The sequence below is a fragment of the Pelodiscus sinensis genome, chromosome 1, assembly GCF_052426305.1.
Source record: "Pelodiscus sinensis isolate ZL-2025 chromosome 1, ASM5242630v1, whole genome shotgun sequence".
Classification (NCBI taxonomy): domain Eukaryota; kingdom Metazoa; phylum Chordata; order Testudines; family Trionychidae; genus Pelodiscus; species Pelodiscus sinensis.
In genome coordinates, this window is record NC_143052.1 from 256,917,976 (window position 1) to 256,937,418 (window position 19,443).

The following is a 19,443-nucleotide window of genomic DNA, read 5'->3' on the forward strand; positions in this document are numbered from 1 at the left end:
TTAGTCATGAACTTTCGTGGGCACAGCCCACTTCTTCAGATGACCAGAGTTATAAGCCTCCAGGAATCCAGCCCTGCAACCAAAAAAGATGCCAACTCTGCTCACATATCTACACTGATGAATTAATCACTGGAGAAAACAACATAAGCCACAGAATCAAAGGGTCATTTTACTGCACATCTAATAATTTGATCTATGCCAGCAGTGCCCCACTGCGCGCGCGCTCTCGCTATATAAAGACAAACTGGACAGTCTCAGCAGGAAAGAACCAATGGACACAAATCAGATATATATAGATATAGATCTATATCTATATCTATAAAAAAAAGGAAACACAAAAATCTGTTGAACATTTCTGCTTACCTAACCATACTTTAACAGACCTGCAGGTGGCTGTCTTGTCACAGGCCAGCTCCACAAACCAAATACATAAGGAAGCATTGGAATCTCACTTCATCCACAAATTCAATTTACATGCTAATGGACTCAATCAAGATATGGGCTGGCTAGGACACTACCTATTTCATAACCACTGAAGATGCTAACAGCTCTGAGAGTGGAATCCTTCCTGCCCTAGCATCTATCTATTTACTTTGATCTGCTTAGGTTCAAGTACCCATTCTCCAGATTCTTAATGATGTCCTGTCTTACACCCCCCCTTCCTTTTTTTCTTTTTCTCCCCCCTCTCCTATTTATTTCAAGTTTTCATATCCCCTACTCATAACTCCGGTCATCTGAAGAAGTGGGCTGTGCCCACGAAAGCTCATGATCCCATCTACACGTTTTGTTAGTCTATAAAGTGCTACCAGACCATTTGTTGTTTTAGTATTAAGTTATGTAGTTACTACATAGTAATGTAAAAATGATCGTATAGATGCATTTGCATTCAATTACTTTCTCTTATCCTTCCCACACAGTAATGGAAAAAAAAAATTCTTCATGTATCAGTTTAGTTTTTTCAGGTTGTTGGTCATTACTGGACCTGTCAAGTCTTCATTCATTAAAACATAACAATCCTAAATATAAAAAGGAGTCATTCTGTAAACAATTTACCTTAAAACCATTAAAACATTTTTAAGAATGATTGGTAAATCATAATGGTAAATAGTTTCCGATAAATAGGTTTGACAGAATTTGTTTTTTTCTAACTTTGAGAGGTAGCATTGATATTAACCTTTAAACATTTTTTATCAACTTACAGTTTTTATCAACTTCACAGTTGCGCAAAATTATGAGTTTTACATATTTTTTACAAGATTAAAAAATTTACATTTATGGGTGGGATCGCAAAAAGTTGAGCATTACAACCATTCAGCCACAAACTGTCATCAGCACGTGTTACAACATACAAGTAAATGCAGTAAAAGCTTTAACTCGCATGCAGGGAGGATAGGGGTTACAGGTAAATAAAAAAGGCTGGTTAGCTCAGAGGACGAGGTTTGGCATGTGTGCGTGTGCGTGTGCAGGGGGGAAGGGTACGTACGGAGCAGGAGGAAGTTTCGGTTTGGAAGGAGGTTAGGACAGGGGGCTGAGTAGGGTTGTCAGGTGTCCAGTATTTTCGTCTCCTGTCCGGTATTTTCTGAATTTTTTACCGGACACCCGAAATGTCCGGTATTTTCTGTTTTCTTTCCCTGCCAGGAGGCGAAAATACCCAACACCTGGCAACCCTATGACACACTCGGCAACTGGGTCCAGCACCTGGACACCCGCCCCCTCCCGCCCCCCCCCCCCCCGCGTAAGTCCCCAGCCCCTCTGCTTACTTGGGGGAGGGAGGGGAGAGGGCTCGATCAAGAAAAGAAGATGGCTGCTGGCAACAAGACCTGAAGCAAGGGGAAGCAATGCTCAACCTCTTAGTGCTCAACCTCTCCCTGCTCACACTTAAAGGGGTCATGCGGTTTTATGTATTTAGTTTTTGCTCAACAACTTTGGTTTTCCCCCTCCCCCGAGTGTTTTTTTTGGGGGGTGGGAGGGTTGTTTGGTATCTTTGGTTAAACCATCTGGCAACCCTAGGGCTGAGGCATGCGAGGATGCCAGATGGTGGAAGTGCTCACTTCCAGCAGCTTCCCCACTCTGCTGCTCCTGGCAGAGGTGAGGCCAGGTGATTCAGTAAGCAAGCATGCTGCGTCTGTCCACAGGCGCTGCCCCCAGCCACTGCTGTGGTTCCCAGCCGATGGGGGGAGGCAGCATGCATGCAGAACCGTCTGATCACACCTCTGCAGCAACAGCAGGGATGGGGAGCTGCTTGTGCGGAGCTGCTGGAAGAGACTACACCTACATCCAGCACTTGGAGCAGAGGGGTTGTAGCATGGGAGGCACTCCAAATCCCCTTCCAGACCATAGCTCCCTCCTAGAACGAGTCCTGCAGCCCCTTCCACACCCCAGCCCCAACTGCATGCACTTTAAAATAGACTTTCAGTGCAGATCAGAAATGATGGTTTATAGAGTTTGCTGGTTGATGATCGATAAAAGTTTTTATTATATCTTTAAATCAAATGCTAATAAATACTCAAGCATCTTTGCCTATCTGTAAATTTCTATCATTGCTGGAAGCTTTTTTTGTCATGCGGGTCTATCCTGGCAAATGTTGGTAAGCCTCAGTGTCACTAAAAATAAACAATAGCATAGGTGAGTGGGCAGTCAGGAACATCTACAATAGGTTAAAGTTTAAACCAGGGGCCAGCCACCTTTGGCATGTATGCCACAAGTGGCACAGAGGCCAATTTTTACTGGCATGCGAGGCAGGAAGCTCAGCCCCACCCCTCACCACCATGTGGTGGGGAGCCCATGCTGCGGCTCCAGCATCAGCTGCACAACTAAAGGCTGGAATACCAGCTTTGGCTTCCTGCATGCGTGTGCACCTTTGGCTCTGCTTCCTGCTTTGGGAACGGGTAGGGGTGGGGCTGGGCCTGCTCTGCAGCACCGGAACTCGAGCTACCCTTAACCAATGGTCAGTGCCTTAACCAATACAGCTTCTAGATATTGCTGTATAGCAGGGGTGGGCAAAAGGGCCTCCGCGAGCTGGCCCGCCAAGTGGGTGGATCTAGCCCACAGAGGCCCTGTTGCTCCTCCACCTGCAGAGGCCCTGCTGCTCCCCCACCCCAGGCCAATTAGGGCCTGGGGGCAGAGGAGTGCCCGAAGCCTTCTCCCCTCTGCCCCTGCCCTGCAAGCAGCATGTGGCACTTCAAAGTGCTCACAGGGCGGAGGCAGAGGGGAGAAGCTTCATGCAGTTCCTCTGCCCCCAGTCCCTGATTGGCCTGGGAGTGAGGAAGCACACGAAACCTTTTCCCACTCTGCCAGGAGCACGGGGGGGAGAGGAGGAGGCGGCTTCACCAATCATGGCCAATCAGGGTCTGGGGGCAGGAGAGCTGCGTGAAGCTTCCTTCGCCCTGCCCCGGCCTTGCGAGGAACCCACGGCACTTCAAAATGCCACGTGCTCCTCGAAGAGCTGGAGGAGGCATCCCCGCCCCCAGACCCTGATTGGCTTGGGGGTGAGGAAGCATGCCAAGCCTCTTCCAGGGCATGGGTGCCTAGTGAGAAGGAGAGGCAAAGGGCCAATCATTGTCTGGGGGTAGGGTAGTACCATCCCTTCCTGTTTAGGCCCCAGGGTGGCTCCCGGGCAAAAATTATTGCCCATACCTGCTGTACAGGAAGGGGAGTAAGGGATACAGGGCACCCGTGTACCAATATAACCGCATCCACACTAGCGGGGATGTACTGATACAACTTCTTTGATTAAGGACGTGACTAACTCAAATGTTATACCAGTACAAAACCAGGATGTGGACAAGGTGTACAACACACAGGGAGGAGGGAGCAAATTCCAAGCATTAAGGATGAATGGCATGGAATAAGGCATGAAGACAAAGTGGATAAAGAATACAAAAACAAGAGACACGAATGAGGGTTTATAAGCACACAGAATGAGAATGGTAATGGGATATATTTAAAGGATATAAGTTTGCAGACACAGAAGAAGTCCAAGTGAATTCCATGCTCAAATCCCACTCAGGCAACTTCAACAATACTTAATGTGAAAGGCAAGAATAAGCCTAGAATTGGATATGAAGAGGGGAATATCACAGAGAGATCTGTGAAATACGGATTTTAGCAGCAGTCTTTGGACAAACAAGATGATAAAAAACAAGAAGTAGGGAGGAGAAGAGGATAAGGTTTGCATAAGTGCATTCTAGAGACAGAAAGGATGCATTTTTGAAGTGACATTATACAGGAAGAACTGACATGATCTGGTAACTGTCCTGATATGGAGAAGTAATATCAGGAGAAAAGGAGGAGTCAAAGATAATGAGGTTTTGAGTCTGTGTGTATGGAGAGAAATGAGATCAAGTTGACAGCAGAACCACCACGATGGCTTCCCACAAGACAGCCAACAAAATGACAAACACCACAACACATTTAAAACACTATTCTTCCATATCATCTTTGTATTATGAAAATATTAAGAAGGTACAATGAAAGAAATGCATATAGAATAATTTTGAGTTCAAGCCCAGAGGCACCCATTATAGAAAACAATGCAATACACCACTGATTTTAGCTAGCCAAATCTTTCACTTATTCCTGCAGTCTATACTGTTGGTGAAAAATTCAAAACTAAACAAGCAATAAAGGCTCTCCAAAATTTTCAAAAAGCTCTAACCTATATTGTGAACCTCGGTTCTAGGACAGGTCTATCTTGGACATTAAGAGATAAAACCCATAAATACACCTAAAGAATTAACCTTGTCAAATGAATGAAGTATATGATGAAGTAGAAGATTATTAGAACTCTTAAATATGCAATGACTGACAACCCCAAAATTAATTTCTCTCTTCAAAGTGTACAATTCACCAAGGTCAAGCCCGTGAATTGAGAATTCATGTATGTAAAGCATTTTGAAAACAAACATTAAATAAATCACATTTTCTATCACTTCTAAATAAACATTGAATTACAATAAGACTACTTTGTATTGCAGCAACATAGAACTTCAATATGCAGTAGCAGATCCCAGTTGTTTCAGGATAAACACTAAAAATTGAATCTTCAATGTTACCCTTTTTAATTCATCTGTTTCTCTGATTAGACTCGAGTTGGATAATTAGGTTAAACAGGATTACCTACTTTGAGAAATACTGTCTTAAAAGTGAAAGACTTCTATCTGCAACCTAAGTCATCCATTTCTCCAAATACACACTTCTGTGAGCAACTATTTGTTTGATGATCAGATCCTTATCTTATTGATCTAATTTCAAGAAAAAACATCTTACCCGATTCCCCTGCGCTAAAGTGATCTATAGGATTCCCTTCTGCATCTGGGTTTAGTAACATCATTTCATACCGAATATCCTCGGATTCAGAATTTTCATAATTCTCCTTGCAGGTAAACTTGTCTACATAAAACACATACCACGTTTCTGGATATGGAATCTGGGTGACTGTCAGATTTTGCTCTGTGTTGTTCAAAGGCACTTGAAAAACAAACAAACAAAAAACAAACAAAAAAAAAGAGTGAAGTAAGCATTTAGCGTACTACAAACTAACTTCTGAAAACTATGAAGTCTTCTGAGATATAGTACATTGTGATGATTCCCAGGCAAACCCAGGGTTGAGAGGCACCTTACTATTGCGTAAGGAAGCCTTCTCTGTGCCTGCCAAGGCTCAGCTTCCCACCTCCACTGCCAGTAAACAACATAGGCACTCCCCTCTAGGTTTTGCAGGTTCTGCAGTCATTCTCCAGCAATTTGCACATCCCAGCACTTGGACCCTCTGAGCAAATCCCTGGAGTACTCAACCTCAAGTCCACTGACACTCGCAGCGTTCAGAGAGTTACTGTTTCCAAAGAAACAATGCATCACGAATTCCACCTCAGGTCACTGCTTTGCTTCACACACAGAAGTAAGTTATATTTATATGAAATTAAGGATAAAGTTTATTTAACAAAGCTTGGAAATTCAAGTACTAGCAATAATCGTTATGGGAAAAAAATGGTTATATATCAAATAAAATAAACATGTTAATTAAATCTAGGCTTTACAATACAAGATACATTCATTTCTTGCATAGTATTGCTTGCCCAAAATCCTTCCAGTGCATTACTCTTATTTCATGAGATAGACACGATGTCAGTTTGCTTCCTAGCTGAAGAATTCAGTGAGTCTCTTAACCTTCCCAGAAATACCAGACCAATCCTTTGTGTTTACTCAAACAGGACACTCCCCTTCTGTTTTTCTTCCTCTATAACTTCTTTTTATTTTCTCTCTCTCAGATTTCACAGTCTATTAATTTGCACCTATCTTTGTGTAAAAATACATAAATGGTCAGTTAAGGAGATAAGTATTTGTTATCCTGTCTGAAATGAACATTTCTAAAAGACATCATCTTCTTGTGACTTACCTTAACTCCAAGATCTGAAGGACATAATCTTCAGCATAGATACAAAGATATTTAAACATTCTGTACATATATGTTGCAATTACTATTATAACCAGGTAGCAGCTGTCTCCTAGTACAGACCTCACATGCCACTCTTCAGTGAAGTATTATGCAGAGGATCCCTGTATAGCTCTAAGCACTTTGTTCCCTTTGCCATTCGATCATGCAGCTATTTAACTTTTGAGCAATCAATCATAATTTCTACACTATATCTAAGACTCTGTGTCTGTCTCACGACAGGCCTCACAGAACTCAGATTCTGGAACTCTGCAGTGGCCGGTGCAGCTAGCTTCAGGGCTGCCTGAGCAGATCAGGCAGTTCCTGGGCCACCACTGCTGGGACAATTTGGGTGTGGGCGAGGACTCAGGGTTGCGGCTAGGGTTGCCAGGTGTCCAGTATTCAACCTGACAGTCCGGTTTTTGGGCCTTCAGCCCAGTAAAAAAAAAAAAAAATTCAGAAAATACCAGACATGTGCAATGTCAAGTACTTTCTGGTTTTCTGGCTGGGCATCTGACAGAAGCCTGGAGGGAGCGGGAGGAGTGGCTTGGAGGTGGGGTGCAACTGGCGCTGGGAGCCTCCGGTTGCGTCGATGCTGGGAGCCTCTGGTTGCGTCTGACGTAGGAGTGATGCCTTGGGGAGGAGAAGCCCTGTCTGTGCTCCTAAGCACTGTTCAAGCGCATTGTGGAGCGGTACCTGGATTTGCTCGTGCTTCGCTGGGACCGTGCGTGGGACAGGCAGCGCCCTAGGATCTGCATGTGCCCAAATCAGTCCTGCTCCCCACTGGCCGATTCTCTCCCCCTCTGTTCTTTCCCAGGCCAGCCCTGCTTCCTGCCAGCCACTTCTCCTCCTCCTGATCTCCCCGCCCAGCTCCGCTCCCTCCGTCCCCAATCTCCCCCGGCCAGCCCTATTGCCCGGACCCCCCGCCCCCGATCAGCCCTGCTTCCCACTGCCCCCCCAATCTCCCCTAGCCAGCCCCGCTGCTCCCGACCACCCTCCGCCAACCCTGCTTCCCTCCCCCTCTTACCAGCCAGCCCTGCTCTCCTCCCAATCAAGTGTGTCCGGTATTTTTTCTGAAGCTACCTGGTAACCCTAGTTGCGGCAGTGCTTACTTCAGAAGGGTTCCCCAGAAGTAGCCAGTATGTCCATGTAGCTCTTGGGGGACAAGGGGCATAAGAAGCCAGTTTAAACTTGCTGCAATTTGGGAAATGTTTGGAGCACGCACGCATGCACGCGCACGTACCCCCCATTTTTTGCATCTCTAATCTTGGGCAGGCTGGGGATGAAAAAAAGCCCTTGATATCACTCAATCCACAGTCAGTGGTTATAAATGCTACAGATCTAGTGCAGTACTGTCTACTTTCGTACCTCCTTTCCTGTATCCTATGCTAAGGGTGGAGTAGGTTTCAATCAGCAGATGGAACTGGGGTAGAGAAATTAAACCATTTTCTCTAAAAATGTGCCTGCTTTCAACTGCCCTACACCTCTATTTGGCCCTGAACGATTACATCAAAAAAGAGAAGTGGCAGCCACATCAGTGATTACTGGAAATTTCTAAGTCACAAACATTTACATCTTTAGATTAGTGCACTATATACTAAAGATGTTAAATATCGACTAACTGACTAATCGAATAATCAATGTATTTTGCATCAACTATTCAATGAGTCAATAGGGCAATTCCACCTATGAAGTGTAGCTAGCCCTAAAACTATTGCTACACTTCAAAGGTGAAAGTGCAGCATGGAGCCCAGGATCAGCTGGGGACCCCCACTGATCCTGGGCTCCATGTGGCGCTGCCGCTTTGAAACGCCAGGAGGAGCCTGATGCCAGACTCCTGTAGCATTGCAAAGAGGCAGCGCTGCACGCAGCCCACTGTCAGCAGGAGAGTACCCAGCTAATCCCAGGCTCCATGTAGTGCTGCTTCTTTGAAACGCTGTGTGCAGCCTGGGGACACCCCTGCTGGCGCAGGGCTGCATGCAGCATTTCAAAATGGCAACATTGGGTGGAGCCTGGGATCTGGCCCTGCTTCAAGTGGTGCTGCTGCTTTGAAGTACTCCCTCCTCTTAACCCCCCACCGCCTCTATTTGCATAATCGACTAGTCCTTCATATCCCTACTACCGTATTTTCCGGCGTATAAGGCGACTGGGCGTATAAGACGACCCCCTAATTTTCTAGTTAAAACATATGTTTTCGCCTATACTCGCTGTATAAGACTACCCCCCCCTTTAAGAGGCCAACTGGCAGCGCCCCAGCTGCTCTGCCCCAGGGTCCACAACAAAAGCCTGGTCTGCTTGGGGGGGGGAGGGCGCACTAGCTGCGTCCCCCCCCCCGCCCAGCAGACCAGGGACACAGGGAGCAAAGCCTCAGAGGCGCGGGACCCCTCCGCCGCCCCGGCTTTGCTTCCGGTGCCCCTGGTCTGCTGGGGACCGTCTCCGGCAGACCAGGGACACCGGGAGCAAAGCCTCTGAGGACGCCGGCTGCGGGACAGCCGCGGCGCGTCTGGGCTGTCCCGCTGCCGGCTTCCCCCGAGGCTTTGAAAAGCCGCGGAGGGGCTCGGGCAGCGGGGCAGCCCAGGCGCGCCTGGGCTGCCCCGCTGCTGGAGCCCCTCCGCAGCTTTGCTCCGCATCTTCCTGGTCTGCAGACCAGGGAGACACGGAGCAGCTTTTCTCGCCCCAGAGTACACAGGCGGCGGGACCACGAGGTCCCACAGTCCGTGTCCTCCGGGGCGAGAAAAGCCCCGTTCGTACCTGCAAGTCGGGGACTGCCTGTATGTTTATACCCAGCGTATAAGACGACTCCCGATTTTTGGGGGATGTTTTTTAGTATAAAAAGTCATCTTATACGCCAGAAAATACGGTATATACAATCATGTTGTGAGGCCAGTGAGCAGCTTGGCAGTTTTCTGGTATTCCTAATTTATTTAGAAGGACTATACAATATGCCTCTTGAGAAAAAATATATATATATATATGTATACTTGGTATTCATCTTTGTGGGTTTCCTGTACATTATACTGAATGCAACTTGTTGATGGGCTGGAGAAGCAAGACTAAAAGGGAACAGAGAAGAGTGGAAACAGGAGCAACTAGAGCATTACTGAGTTACTTAAGTCATGAATGAAAAAATCAGGTGCCTAAAGCTGACAAAGTCCTCTAAAAGGGATTTACCATATGTAGCTAATGTTTCAGTTATTAATCATAGCCACATAGAAGAAATATTTTCATTAACTGCTCCGAAACAGCGTCTCTGTGTTAGAATAAAAATCATTGCACGTATATTTCTTTTCTTAACAGGAATAGTGCAACTGAATACAAGGGGGGAGGAAAAAATCGCTTGTGTTGAAAGTTTCCCTGGTCTCTGACAGAATTCCAGTTTATTGTTGAAACACAAGGTTCTTGTTCCACTCAAATTATTTTTGTGGGATCTTTTTTAAGGCTTCAGTACTACAAAGCAATTAGTATTTGTTCCCCGGAGCTATTTTGGAGATAAACGAGCAATGAAAAGATGGCTAAACAACTAGTAATATGAGGTGAAATTCCAATTACAGATTAAAAAGACAATAACTAGATGGAAAAGGAGACACGAAAGAAGTGACAAACTTATAGGGCTCGTCTACACTGGCCCCTTTTCCGAAAGGGGCATGTTAATTTTACAGGTCGTAATAGGGAAATCCGCGGGGGATTTACATATCCCCCGCGGCATTTAAATAAAAATGTCCGCCGCTTTTTTCCGGCTTTTAGAAAAGCCGGAAAAGAGCGTCTACACTGGCCCCGATCCTCCGGAAAAAAAGCCCTTTTCCGGAGGATCTTATTCTCCTACTTGAAGTAGGAATAAGATCCTCCGGAAAAGGGCTTTTTTTCCGGAGGATCGGGGCCAGTGTAGACGCTCTTTTCCGGCTTTTCTAAAAGCCGGAAAAAAGCGGCGGACATTTTTATTTAAATGCCGCGGGGGATATGTAAATCCCCCGCGGATTTCCCTATTACGACCTGTAAAATTAACATGCCCCTTTCGGAAAAGGGGCCAGTGTAGACGTAGCCACTAACTAATGAATAATATAGTGGTCATTTGAGTATCTTGCTACCCTTTTAGAAAATACAAAGAGCACTGAGTTGGAAGACAAGCAAACACGTGAATTAAAAATAAAATCTGAAAATTTCATACAAAAATCTGTAGAACACATTGCCCTGGGATAGTTGAGAAACAACTCAGAAAGTCTAATTCCCTTAATGAAATCCACCATGAATAGCTAAAATTAAATTACTGTACCTAGGATCAAGTTTAAAGAGCTATTTCCCCTTATCCTTCAAGGCTTAAATTGATCAACAGCTGGATTCAGAAAGAAACACTTTCCATGTTCCCTTGAAGCAACCAGCATGGTGTACCACTGGGGACTGTAACTGAACTAACATCACCACATATAATAAAATTATATCAAGTAGCTCTTCTTTTAAAAGAAGTATTTATTATTTTAGTGTTATCCACAGTCTATCAACATAAAAGGCAACAGTTTTCAGAACATGGTAGCCTTAAAAGCAGGACCATAGACAGATTGTGTTAAAGTGTCATTCTGACAATACGCTAAGACGGGGGTGGAGGACCTTTTTGGGGTCGGTGGCCACTGATCCACAGAAAAATCAGTCAGGGGCTACGCACAAGTGATGTGGCCCCCAACTGAGAAGGAGAAAGACATTCCACAATCTCCTCCCACACCAGAGCCTAGGGAGGTTCAGCCTAGTAGATTTTCCCTGGTGGAGCAGTGGGGGGCAGGGATGTTAAAATATGATCACTTCTCTAATTGAATAGTCAACAGATTTTCTGTCAACTAATTGAACAGTTGACACTGGTAAGAAGTTGTGGTGCTCAGTTTGGCTCACTCCGATTCACAGTAAAACCTCCCCAGTCACGGCCCTGTATTGTAAAGCCCAGAAGCTGGTGCAGGAAGTTGCTAGCTCGGCCCCTGCTCTGTGGATGTCTTTTCATTTATCACACCAGACACACACAGCTGCGGTGAAGGCTTCCCTGGGCTTCACAATGCAGAGCTGCAGCTATATGAGATGAATGAGAAGATGTTCATGGAGCAGGGGCTGAGCTAGCAACTTTGTGTGCCAGCTTCCCTGGGCTTTATCCTGCAGAGCCGCAGCAGAAGGGGGGATGTTGGGGGGGGAAGCAATTAGTCGATAGTGCTAATCCATGAGATCCTGCTTTTTGATTAGTCAACTATTCAACTAAACACTAACATCCCGTGTGTGTGTGGGGGGGGGGGGGACTGGAGCACCAGCACGGGCCCCCAGTGCTGAGTAGGACTTGAGACTTGAGGGCAGGATCCAGGCAAGCCAGGGGCCACATCCAGTCCCCAGGCCTGAGGTTCCCCATCCCTGCGCTAAGAGGTCACTTAGTTACTGTATAGATTGTGGACTACTGGTTGAATACAAGAAACATAGATTTGGCTGCATAAGAGAAACACATACAAACAGAGACACATTCATATAAGATACTTAAATTCCTAATACCTGTTTAATTTGAAAAAGAAACATCATGCTTGCTTCAATTAATCTTATACTCAATAAATGGCACAAATAATGGTTTTAGTATCTGTATCTTTCAATTACATAATTCATCAGAGCTACCGAGCATTTCCTTGTTTGACTACCATATTTGCACTCTTTTTTACTTAGATCAGTAACAAATTAAGCATTATCTTGATTAACACCTCTTTGAAACTGAATTTTAAGAGTCTTTAGAATTTTGTACAAAGGCTGATTTATGTTTCTATAAAAGTGATACTGGCCTTCTATTTCTCCCCCTGTCTTTGAACAATGCATTTTCTATAAGGATGGCAGAAAGAGCTTCTTGACAAAACCGAATTATTCTTCTAGAAACAAAAGACGACAACACAGCATGCATATTCTATGCTGGTATAATTATTGACTCAAATATTAACAACACTTGTGTCAGATTCGATATTGAATAGCTAACTACAGAATTAAGTGATAAAATTAATATTAACAAACTTTGTGGAATGAGACAGCACAATTCAGTCTTGAATTAATTTTTAGAGAGAGATGAAACTAACAAAAGTAAATGAGAAATACTAAAATTATCATCAGAGGTGGTACAAAGGAAACATGAAGAGGGGGAAGGTTCAGATAAAAAGCGATCATTACGGATTCCTTCCTCTCTAATACCACATTATACTCCCCTTACAAACATGTACTTCTCCATCTGAGACTTAACATTTCATAAATTAGTGAATTGTATTGTAATAATTTGTTTATAAAACCTGTTTTCTCCTGTTCTAACAAAAAGAATCAACCCCTTTTCCCACATGTGCATTTGGGGAACTAATTCCTGACCTTCACCCCCAACCAACCATTTATACACCGTAGTAGGGTTGCCAGATGGTTTCAACAAAAATACCGGACACACTTGACATTACATCACAATCCACATTACATCTTATTTAGAAAATACTGGACATTTATATTTTCTCATTTATATTTTCTCTATTTGTTTCCCCGAAGAGAAAGCTCAAGTACTGGACTGTCCGGTTCAGAACCAGACACCTGGGAACCCTACAACATAGTGATTTTATTCTGCAAACTGGCTTGGAGACTGCACTTTAAGGTCTTCTGTTAAAAGACTTTCTGCACATTATATAATAATATTAGTTGTAAAATGGGAATAGTTTCCAGGCTGAGCCCACATATAGTAAATGTCAGCCAAATGCTAGTATTTTTCAAAATTCAAAGCAAATGAAAGCATTGGGCTATAATAAGATTTGATATACAATTACCTGTCTTAAATGTTTCACTAATTGGTTTCTCAAGGAATTTATCACAGTTGAAAAAAATAAAAATATATCACAGTTGTAAAATAAAAAAAGAAAATCACAAGAGCAAATCAACTATGTTTCTTTATCATTAAAAAAATACTGAACGGACCATTCTGGTTTCACTTAAGTTGATAATATATTTTACTGATTTCAAGGACATCAATGGTCTGAAATACATACAGTTAAAAGAACCTTTACTTCAAAATAAAACTCACTCACTTATCAGCTGAGCTTTGGATAGTTTCTCTTCGCAGCTATGATCCTCAGTGCTGTCCTGCAGCTTTAGCCACTCCTGTGCTTGAAAAAGGTGAAGTCTGGCCTCTTTTACAACAGCTGCTGCTACATTGTTGATTCTGATATACAGAACAGCATGGTCACCTTGATATTTAAAAAATATAATCAAACTACTTGTCTTATGTGGAAGACACAAACAAAACTGGAACCAAGTTACAGATCTAAATAAACCAATCTCGATCACTCTCCAGACCAACATGAGGGGGTTCATTTAATTGGACACTGGGTACTTTAAGCTACCAAGGCATAAATACAATCCAGACACTGCCCCTGGTTTGAAATCCCCAGTAATAAGAGATGCAGCTCCTATATCACACTCTCTCTGGAGAAGGAAGACTTCACAGTCCAACTTCACAGTCCCTAGGACCAGGTTAACCCTTTACATTCCTAGTTAAAAATAGGGCTAGCATGTGGCCACGAGATACATCAGGGTTAGCTACTGATAGGCTGTTGGATGCTTTGTTTACCTAAGGGTCTGGGGGCTCAGCTGTTCGCAGCTCCCAGTGGTCATGGTTGACTGTTCACTTCCCCCAGTTCCCATTGGCTCATGCTGCTTCCTGCAGCTTCCATTGGCTGGGAACAGCAAATAGCAACCACTGCAGAACTGCAGAGCTCCATGCTTGCAAACACTCAGGTAAACAAACAGTCTGTTGACCCACCAGCAGCTAACACTGACAAATCAGCAGCCCACAGGCTGAGGGTTCTCCATGCCTGAATTAAAAGGTGTCATCGACCTGTTTGCTCTACTGACAATTGCAGAGGTTGTGGCTGTGCTAAAGAGCGGGAATTGGAGGGAGTAACAACCAGTGATGCTTTTAACATTTCCTGAAATTTTGGAACAGATTTTATGTGGTATTTGAAAATTATTATATTATAGACAGAGAAAGATTGTCAGATTGAATACAGAACCTTTGCAAGCCCAGCCATTGTACCTGGACTGGCAAAGATGCACTTAGACCCATTAGCAATCCTGTGTAAGCATCAAGGTGTTGCATGACATAGTTTTCATTAAGAAAACCTTCATAATATGAATCAGAATTCCCAATCTAGAGAGTCTGGCTCCCAAACCATCACAATCTCACTCCACCAAAAGTTCACTTTATTCCAAGTTCAGTCATTATCATCAACTCAGTTCTGTATCATCTTTACTGTAACTAGTTCTCAAAGTACAAATTATACATATACACAAAACCCTTCACATATATGATACTTTAATGCCCATGCATCACATTCACCACTGTCATGGACATATTTTATGCCCAATAAAGAAGTACCATACCTATTCAACATATAAAGTAGTACAGTATAATATACATGTGTTCATGAATACCATTCTCATGATGATCTCAATTTGCACAAAATCCTAATTCGGGCCTCAGTTATACTTTAAACTAAAAAAAATGAAACCAAAAAACACCTTCCAGATAACTCTCTCTCCCTTTCCTCACAATTTACATCTGCACAAGGTCCAGGAAATGTTCTATTCAGGTTTGAACAAGTAGTGACTGGTTAAAGATGTGATATTATGTGATCCTCTTGTCTGGGGGGGGGGGGGGGGGAAGATTCCAGTCTACCAAATGGAACATAGTATTTGATTGTAATACTGGAAAGGCTTGAGAAACTAAACTTAAAAATCATGATTATTTTGGGCATGTCTACACAGCAGGACAAAAGTCAAATTAAGCTACACAACTTCAGCTGTGTCGAAATTCGGTTTTAGGCGCTGTCTACACAGCAGGAAGCCAAAGGAAGAACACTTCACAACAAATAAGGTAAGTTAAAGGAAATAAGGGTTACAGGAGTTGGAGTAAGAAGTCTTCCAGCTTGCCATTATTTTCAAATAATGGCTTGCTGTATAGACGCACACTTTATTCCGAAATAATGCTGCTGGGTAGACATACCTTTTATGATCTGCTACTACAACATGGGTTCCCAAACTGGGGTACATGAGGTTACCCAGCCTCCCATTCCCCCGTTAGGGGGAGATTAAGTAAGAGCCTGGTCGGTCCGTCCGTCCGTCTGCTCAGGCGTCCGCCGGAACACGCCCAGCTCAAGCTGGCTGGGGCAGACTTCAAAAGGGCCATCTTAAAAGGGCAATGCCTGCTCTGCTCTTAAAAGGGCTTTTTTTTTTTTGCTCAACAAGTTTTGCTGCTATTTTGGGGAGGGAGGGGTGAGAGTGTCCTCAAAAAACAAAAAGGGGGCGTGATGCTGAAAAGTTTGGGAACCACTGTGCTACAGAGTAACAGACTAATGAGAACTAAGACATTGAAATGTAATCTGGAGAAATACAAAACACCACCATTTAAAAAAAACTTTAGAAGTTAGTCAGTAACATGGGGTGTGAGTAAATATACGTGGCAAATATATGGCATGGTGAAAGGGACTTGTGTTGCTCAATATTTCATCACTTGGGAACAAGTCAGCTATTCCCAATTTATCCCAATAAATCCATTTATTCTACATAATAATGTGCTCTTCATATATTGTCCGTAAGAGAAATAATTCTGAGAATCGAGAATTCTAGTCAGCGAAAGTCAATGCAAATGGCAAAAATACAAATGTCTTCAAACTTATGTGGGTATCGTTTGGCTTGTAAAGTCACCCACCTCTTTTCCACACCCTTATGTATTATCTCTTACACTACACTCATATCTCATTCAGGCACTAATTCTGCAACTGGCTCCAAGCAAGTGGACTCCCATTGACTGAAGTGTGGCTGTCTACAAGAGCAGTGGTCTGCCATGTACAGCCCATTTCAGAATAGTGGTCTTAGATGATAAGAACTTGGGGACCAAGATAGTGTCTTAAATATCCATAAAGCACTCTGCCTGTGTTTTACTGCATGAGACCTTTAATAAATATGTCCCAATAAAAGACACAAAAACTGGTTTTAGCACATTGTTATTAACTGATAACCTGTGCAAGAGTGTTTGCAGAAGCAGCATTTTCTGGGAAACATCCTGACATTGTAAGTGGAGAAAGCTACCAGGGTCCAAGAAACTTTCTGATTGAAGAATGTAGAGTATTAACAGTCATTCGAAGTACTATTTAGTGACTTCCTATATAATCTCAGTTATTTTTTAAAATTGAGTGAGCATAATGCAAAATATGCTCAAAACAGTTTAATTATATGGCAAATCTTTTGTAGCTAAAGCTCATACAACTCTGAGCTCTGCCACTGGCAAGCTGTGGACAAATCACTATCCTTCCTTGTGCTATGCTTTCCTGGTCTGTAAAATGGAGATAGTGATCTCCTGTGCAAAGTCTTTGAGACAGACTGATAACTATATTTAGTTCTTAATATACTTTCATTACTTTACAATCCATTAGGGTATTTGTACACTAGCAGAAGCAAATTAAATAACGTGGGATTGCGGAAAGGCTTCCTCAGGTGGCCAGCCCGTGTCAGCTGACGGCTTGCAGGACTGTTTAATTACGGTGCAAATGTTTGGCCTCAGGCTACAATCCACGTTTTCTAGGAACCTGCGAGGTGGGAGGATCCGAGAGCTCAGGCTATAAGCGACGCCCAAGCATCTATACTGCAATGAAACAGTTCCTCAGCCGGTGCTTGCTGCCTGGGGCCAAGCCGGAGCGGTGTAGACATGCCCTGAGTGGTTTCCCTGCGGTCTCTACAATTGAGGTTGATCATGCAGCGATAATGGGCAGCGTACCACACGGTTACGGGGACGTAACCCCCACTGGTTACGGCTGCCCCCCAAAGGGTGCGGATTCCCCGGGGCGAGGACCCCCCCTTCCCGGCTGCGGGGAGTGGCCCGGGGGCTGCAGGCGGGGCCAGGCGCGCTGCAGAGGGACCCGGCCCGCGGCGGGCACCTACCGTGGAACTGGAACCGCGCGGCCGGCTGGGCCTCGCCCCCCGCGCCGGAGAAGCGGCCCCGCAGCGTCTTCCCCTGGGCGCCGCGCAGCCACCAGCGGCTGCTGCCCACGGCCAGGCAGAGCAGCCACAGCAGCCGCCCCATGCCCGGCAGCGGCGCGCCCCCCCCCACACCTGCGGCACGTGACAGCTCCGCCCCGCCCCTCCACAGCTGGAACCGGCGGAGGGAGAACCAATAGGAACCGACTCCGAGCCAGGAGGGCGGAGCTAGCGCCTGCCTCGTCTCCCGCAGAGAGAGCCCGGAACTCGGGCCTGTAGCCAGACTCCTACGTGTCCGTTGCTTAGCTTGGCCACAAGGCACGAGTGTCGTGAAACTATTTTACGGCATCCCATGGAAGGGGGTGGGTATGTTTTTTCGGGGGATCTCCCCCAGCGCTTGCGCGCTCTCTGCGGAGGGGGAAAGGGAGGGGCTACCCCTGCCAAATCCACGGACTAGCGCACCCCTCCCCACACACCCGCTCTTGATGAAGGCGGAAGAAGGGAGCCGCTCAGGACTTCACTGCGCATGCGCAAGGAAAGCTAACCATCTCCTCTATACGGGGGGGCGAATGCCGGTGGTGCCGTAAAGTGCGGATGATGTCGGAGGCAGCCGGTCCTGAGCCTGCCGTGGAGCCTTCGCGCTTTGCCAAGCGGCTGCTGGTGACGGGCGGCGCCGGATTCATGTGAGTGGCGGGGCGGGTTCAGTGGCGCGTCACCTCCCCGGGGGGGGGGGGGGACTGCGCTTGCCGGGGCGGCATCGTACGTGGCACCGGCGCTCGGAGCGGAGGCTGCTGCCACCCGCCGTCCGGGCTCCGTCTCCCGGGGCTGGGCCGCCTCCGCGGCCCCGCACTTTCCCTGCTCCGAGGTGCCGTTCTCTTGGCCGGGGGAAGGCGCAGCTGCCGACAGACCCTGCACACGGTCAGGGCCGGCGGGGGCTCTGCAGGAGGCCGCCTGGCTGCACGTCAGGTGAGCTAGGAAATGGCAGGTTTGAAACTTTAGGTTTCTTTTTCTGATCAGCCTTCCTGATGTTGTCGTAAGTCAGGCTTAGATTTTTGTCACCATTATTTTAGTGGAAGTCGGAGAGAAACCAAAACTTCATAAAATGGTTCACAATCCCGCTGGAAAGGCATAACAAGTGGGGTTCCGCAGGGGTCTGTTTTGGGGCCAGTTCTGTTCAATATCTTTATCAATGATTTAGATATTGGTATAGAAAGTATGCTTATTAAGTTTGCAGATGATACCAAGCTGGGAGGGATTGCAACTAATCTGGAGGATAGGGTCATAATTCAAAATGATCTGGACACATTGGAGAAATGGTCTGAGGTAAATAGGATGAAGTTTAATAAAGACAAATGCAAAGTGCTCCACTTAGGAAGGAACAATCAGTTTCACGCATACTGAATGGGAAGAGACAGTCTGGGAAGGAGTACGGCAGAAAGGGATCTAGGGGTTATAGTGGACCACAAGTTGAATATGAGTCAACAGTGTGATGCTGTTGCAAAGAAAGCAAACATGATTCTGGGATGCATTAACAGATGTGAGCAAGACACGAGAAGTCATTCTTCCGCTCTACTCTGCGCTGGTTAGGTCTCAGTTGGAGTATTGTGTCCATTTCTGGGCTCTGCATTTCAAGAAAGATGTGGAGAAATTGGAGAGAATCCAGAGAAGAGCAACGAGAATGATTAAAGGTTTAGAGAACATGACCTATGAGGGAAGACTGAAGGAATTGGGTTTGTTTAGTTTAGAAAAGAGAAGATTGAGGGGGGACATGATAGCAATTTTCAGATATCTAAAAGGGTGTCATAAGGAGGAGGGAGAAAACTTGTTCATCTTGGCCTCTGAGGATAGAACAAGAAGCAGTGGGCTTAAACTGCAGCAAGGGAGGTTTAGGTTGGACATTAGGAAAAAGTTCCTAATTGTCAGGGTAGTCAGACACTGAAATAAATTGCCCAGGGAGGTTGTGGAATCTCCGTCTCTGGAGATATTTAAGAGTAGGTTAGATAAATGTCTAT

General features: G+C 45.2%; 2 protein-coding genes across 6 annotated transcripts in view; one reads left to right on the top strand and one right to left on the bottom strand.

Moving 5' to 3' along the window:
* GPR180 (G protein-coupled receptor 180) overlaps positions 1–17,560 on the bottom strand; it is a 34,491-nt gene extending 16,931 nt beyond the window's left edge. For all 3 annotated transcript variants that reach the window (XM_075918818.2, XM_075918820.2, XM_075918817.2), the window contains exons 1-3: positions 17,396–17,560; positions 13,486–13,644; positions 5,269–5,469 (exon numbers count right to left, since the gene is read on the bottom strand). In XM_075918818.2, the coding sequence (XP_075774933.1) occupies positions 5,269–5,469; positions 13,486–13,644; positions 17,396–17,537 (502 nt within the window). In that variant the 5' untranslated portion in view covers positions 17,538–17,560. The remainder of the gene's footprint in view (positions 1–5,268; positions 5,470–13,485; positions 13,645–17,395) is intronic.
* Positions 17,561–17,715: 155 nt separating this feature from the next.
* The window catches only part of TGDS (TDP-glucose 4,6-dehydratase), a 30,441-nt gene continuing 28,713 nt past the window's right edge, over positions 17,716–19,443 (top strand). The window contains exon 1 of one of the 3 annotated variants that reach the window (XR_012900576.2): positions 17,716–18,114. Coding sequence is in view for 2 of the 3 variants with exons in the window: in XM_075918822.2 (XP_075774937.1) it covers positions 18,026–18,114 (89 nt within the window). In the remaining variant the exon portion in view is untranslated. The remainder of the gene's footprint in view (positions 18,115–19,443) is intronic. The other 2 variants (XM_075918822.2, XM_075918821.2) reach the window with 2 other exon arrangements.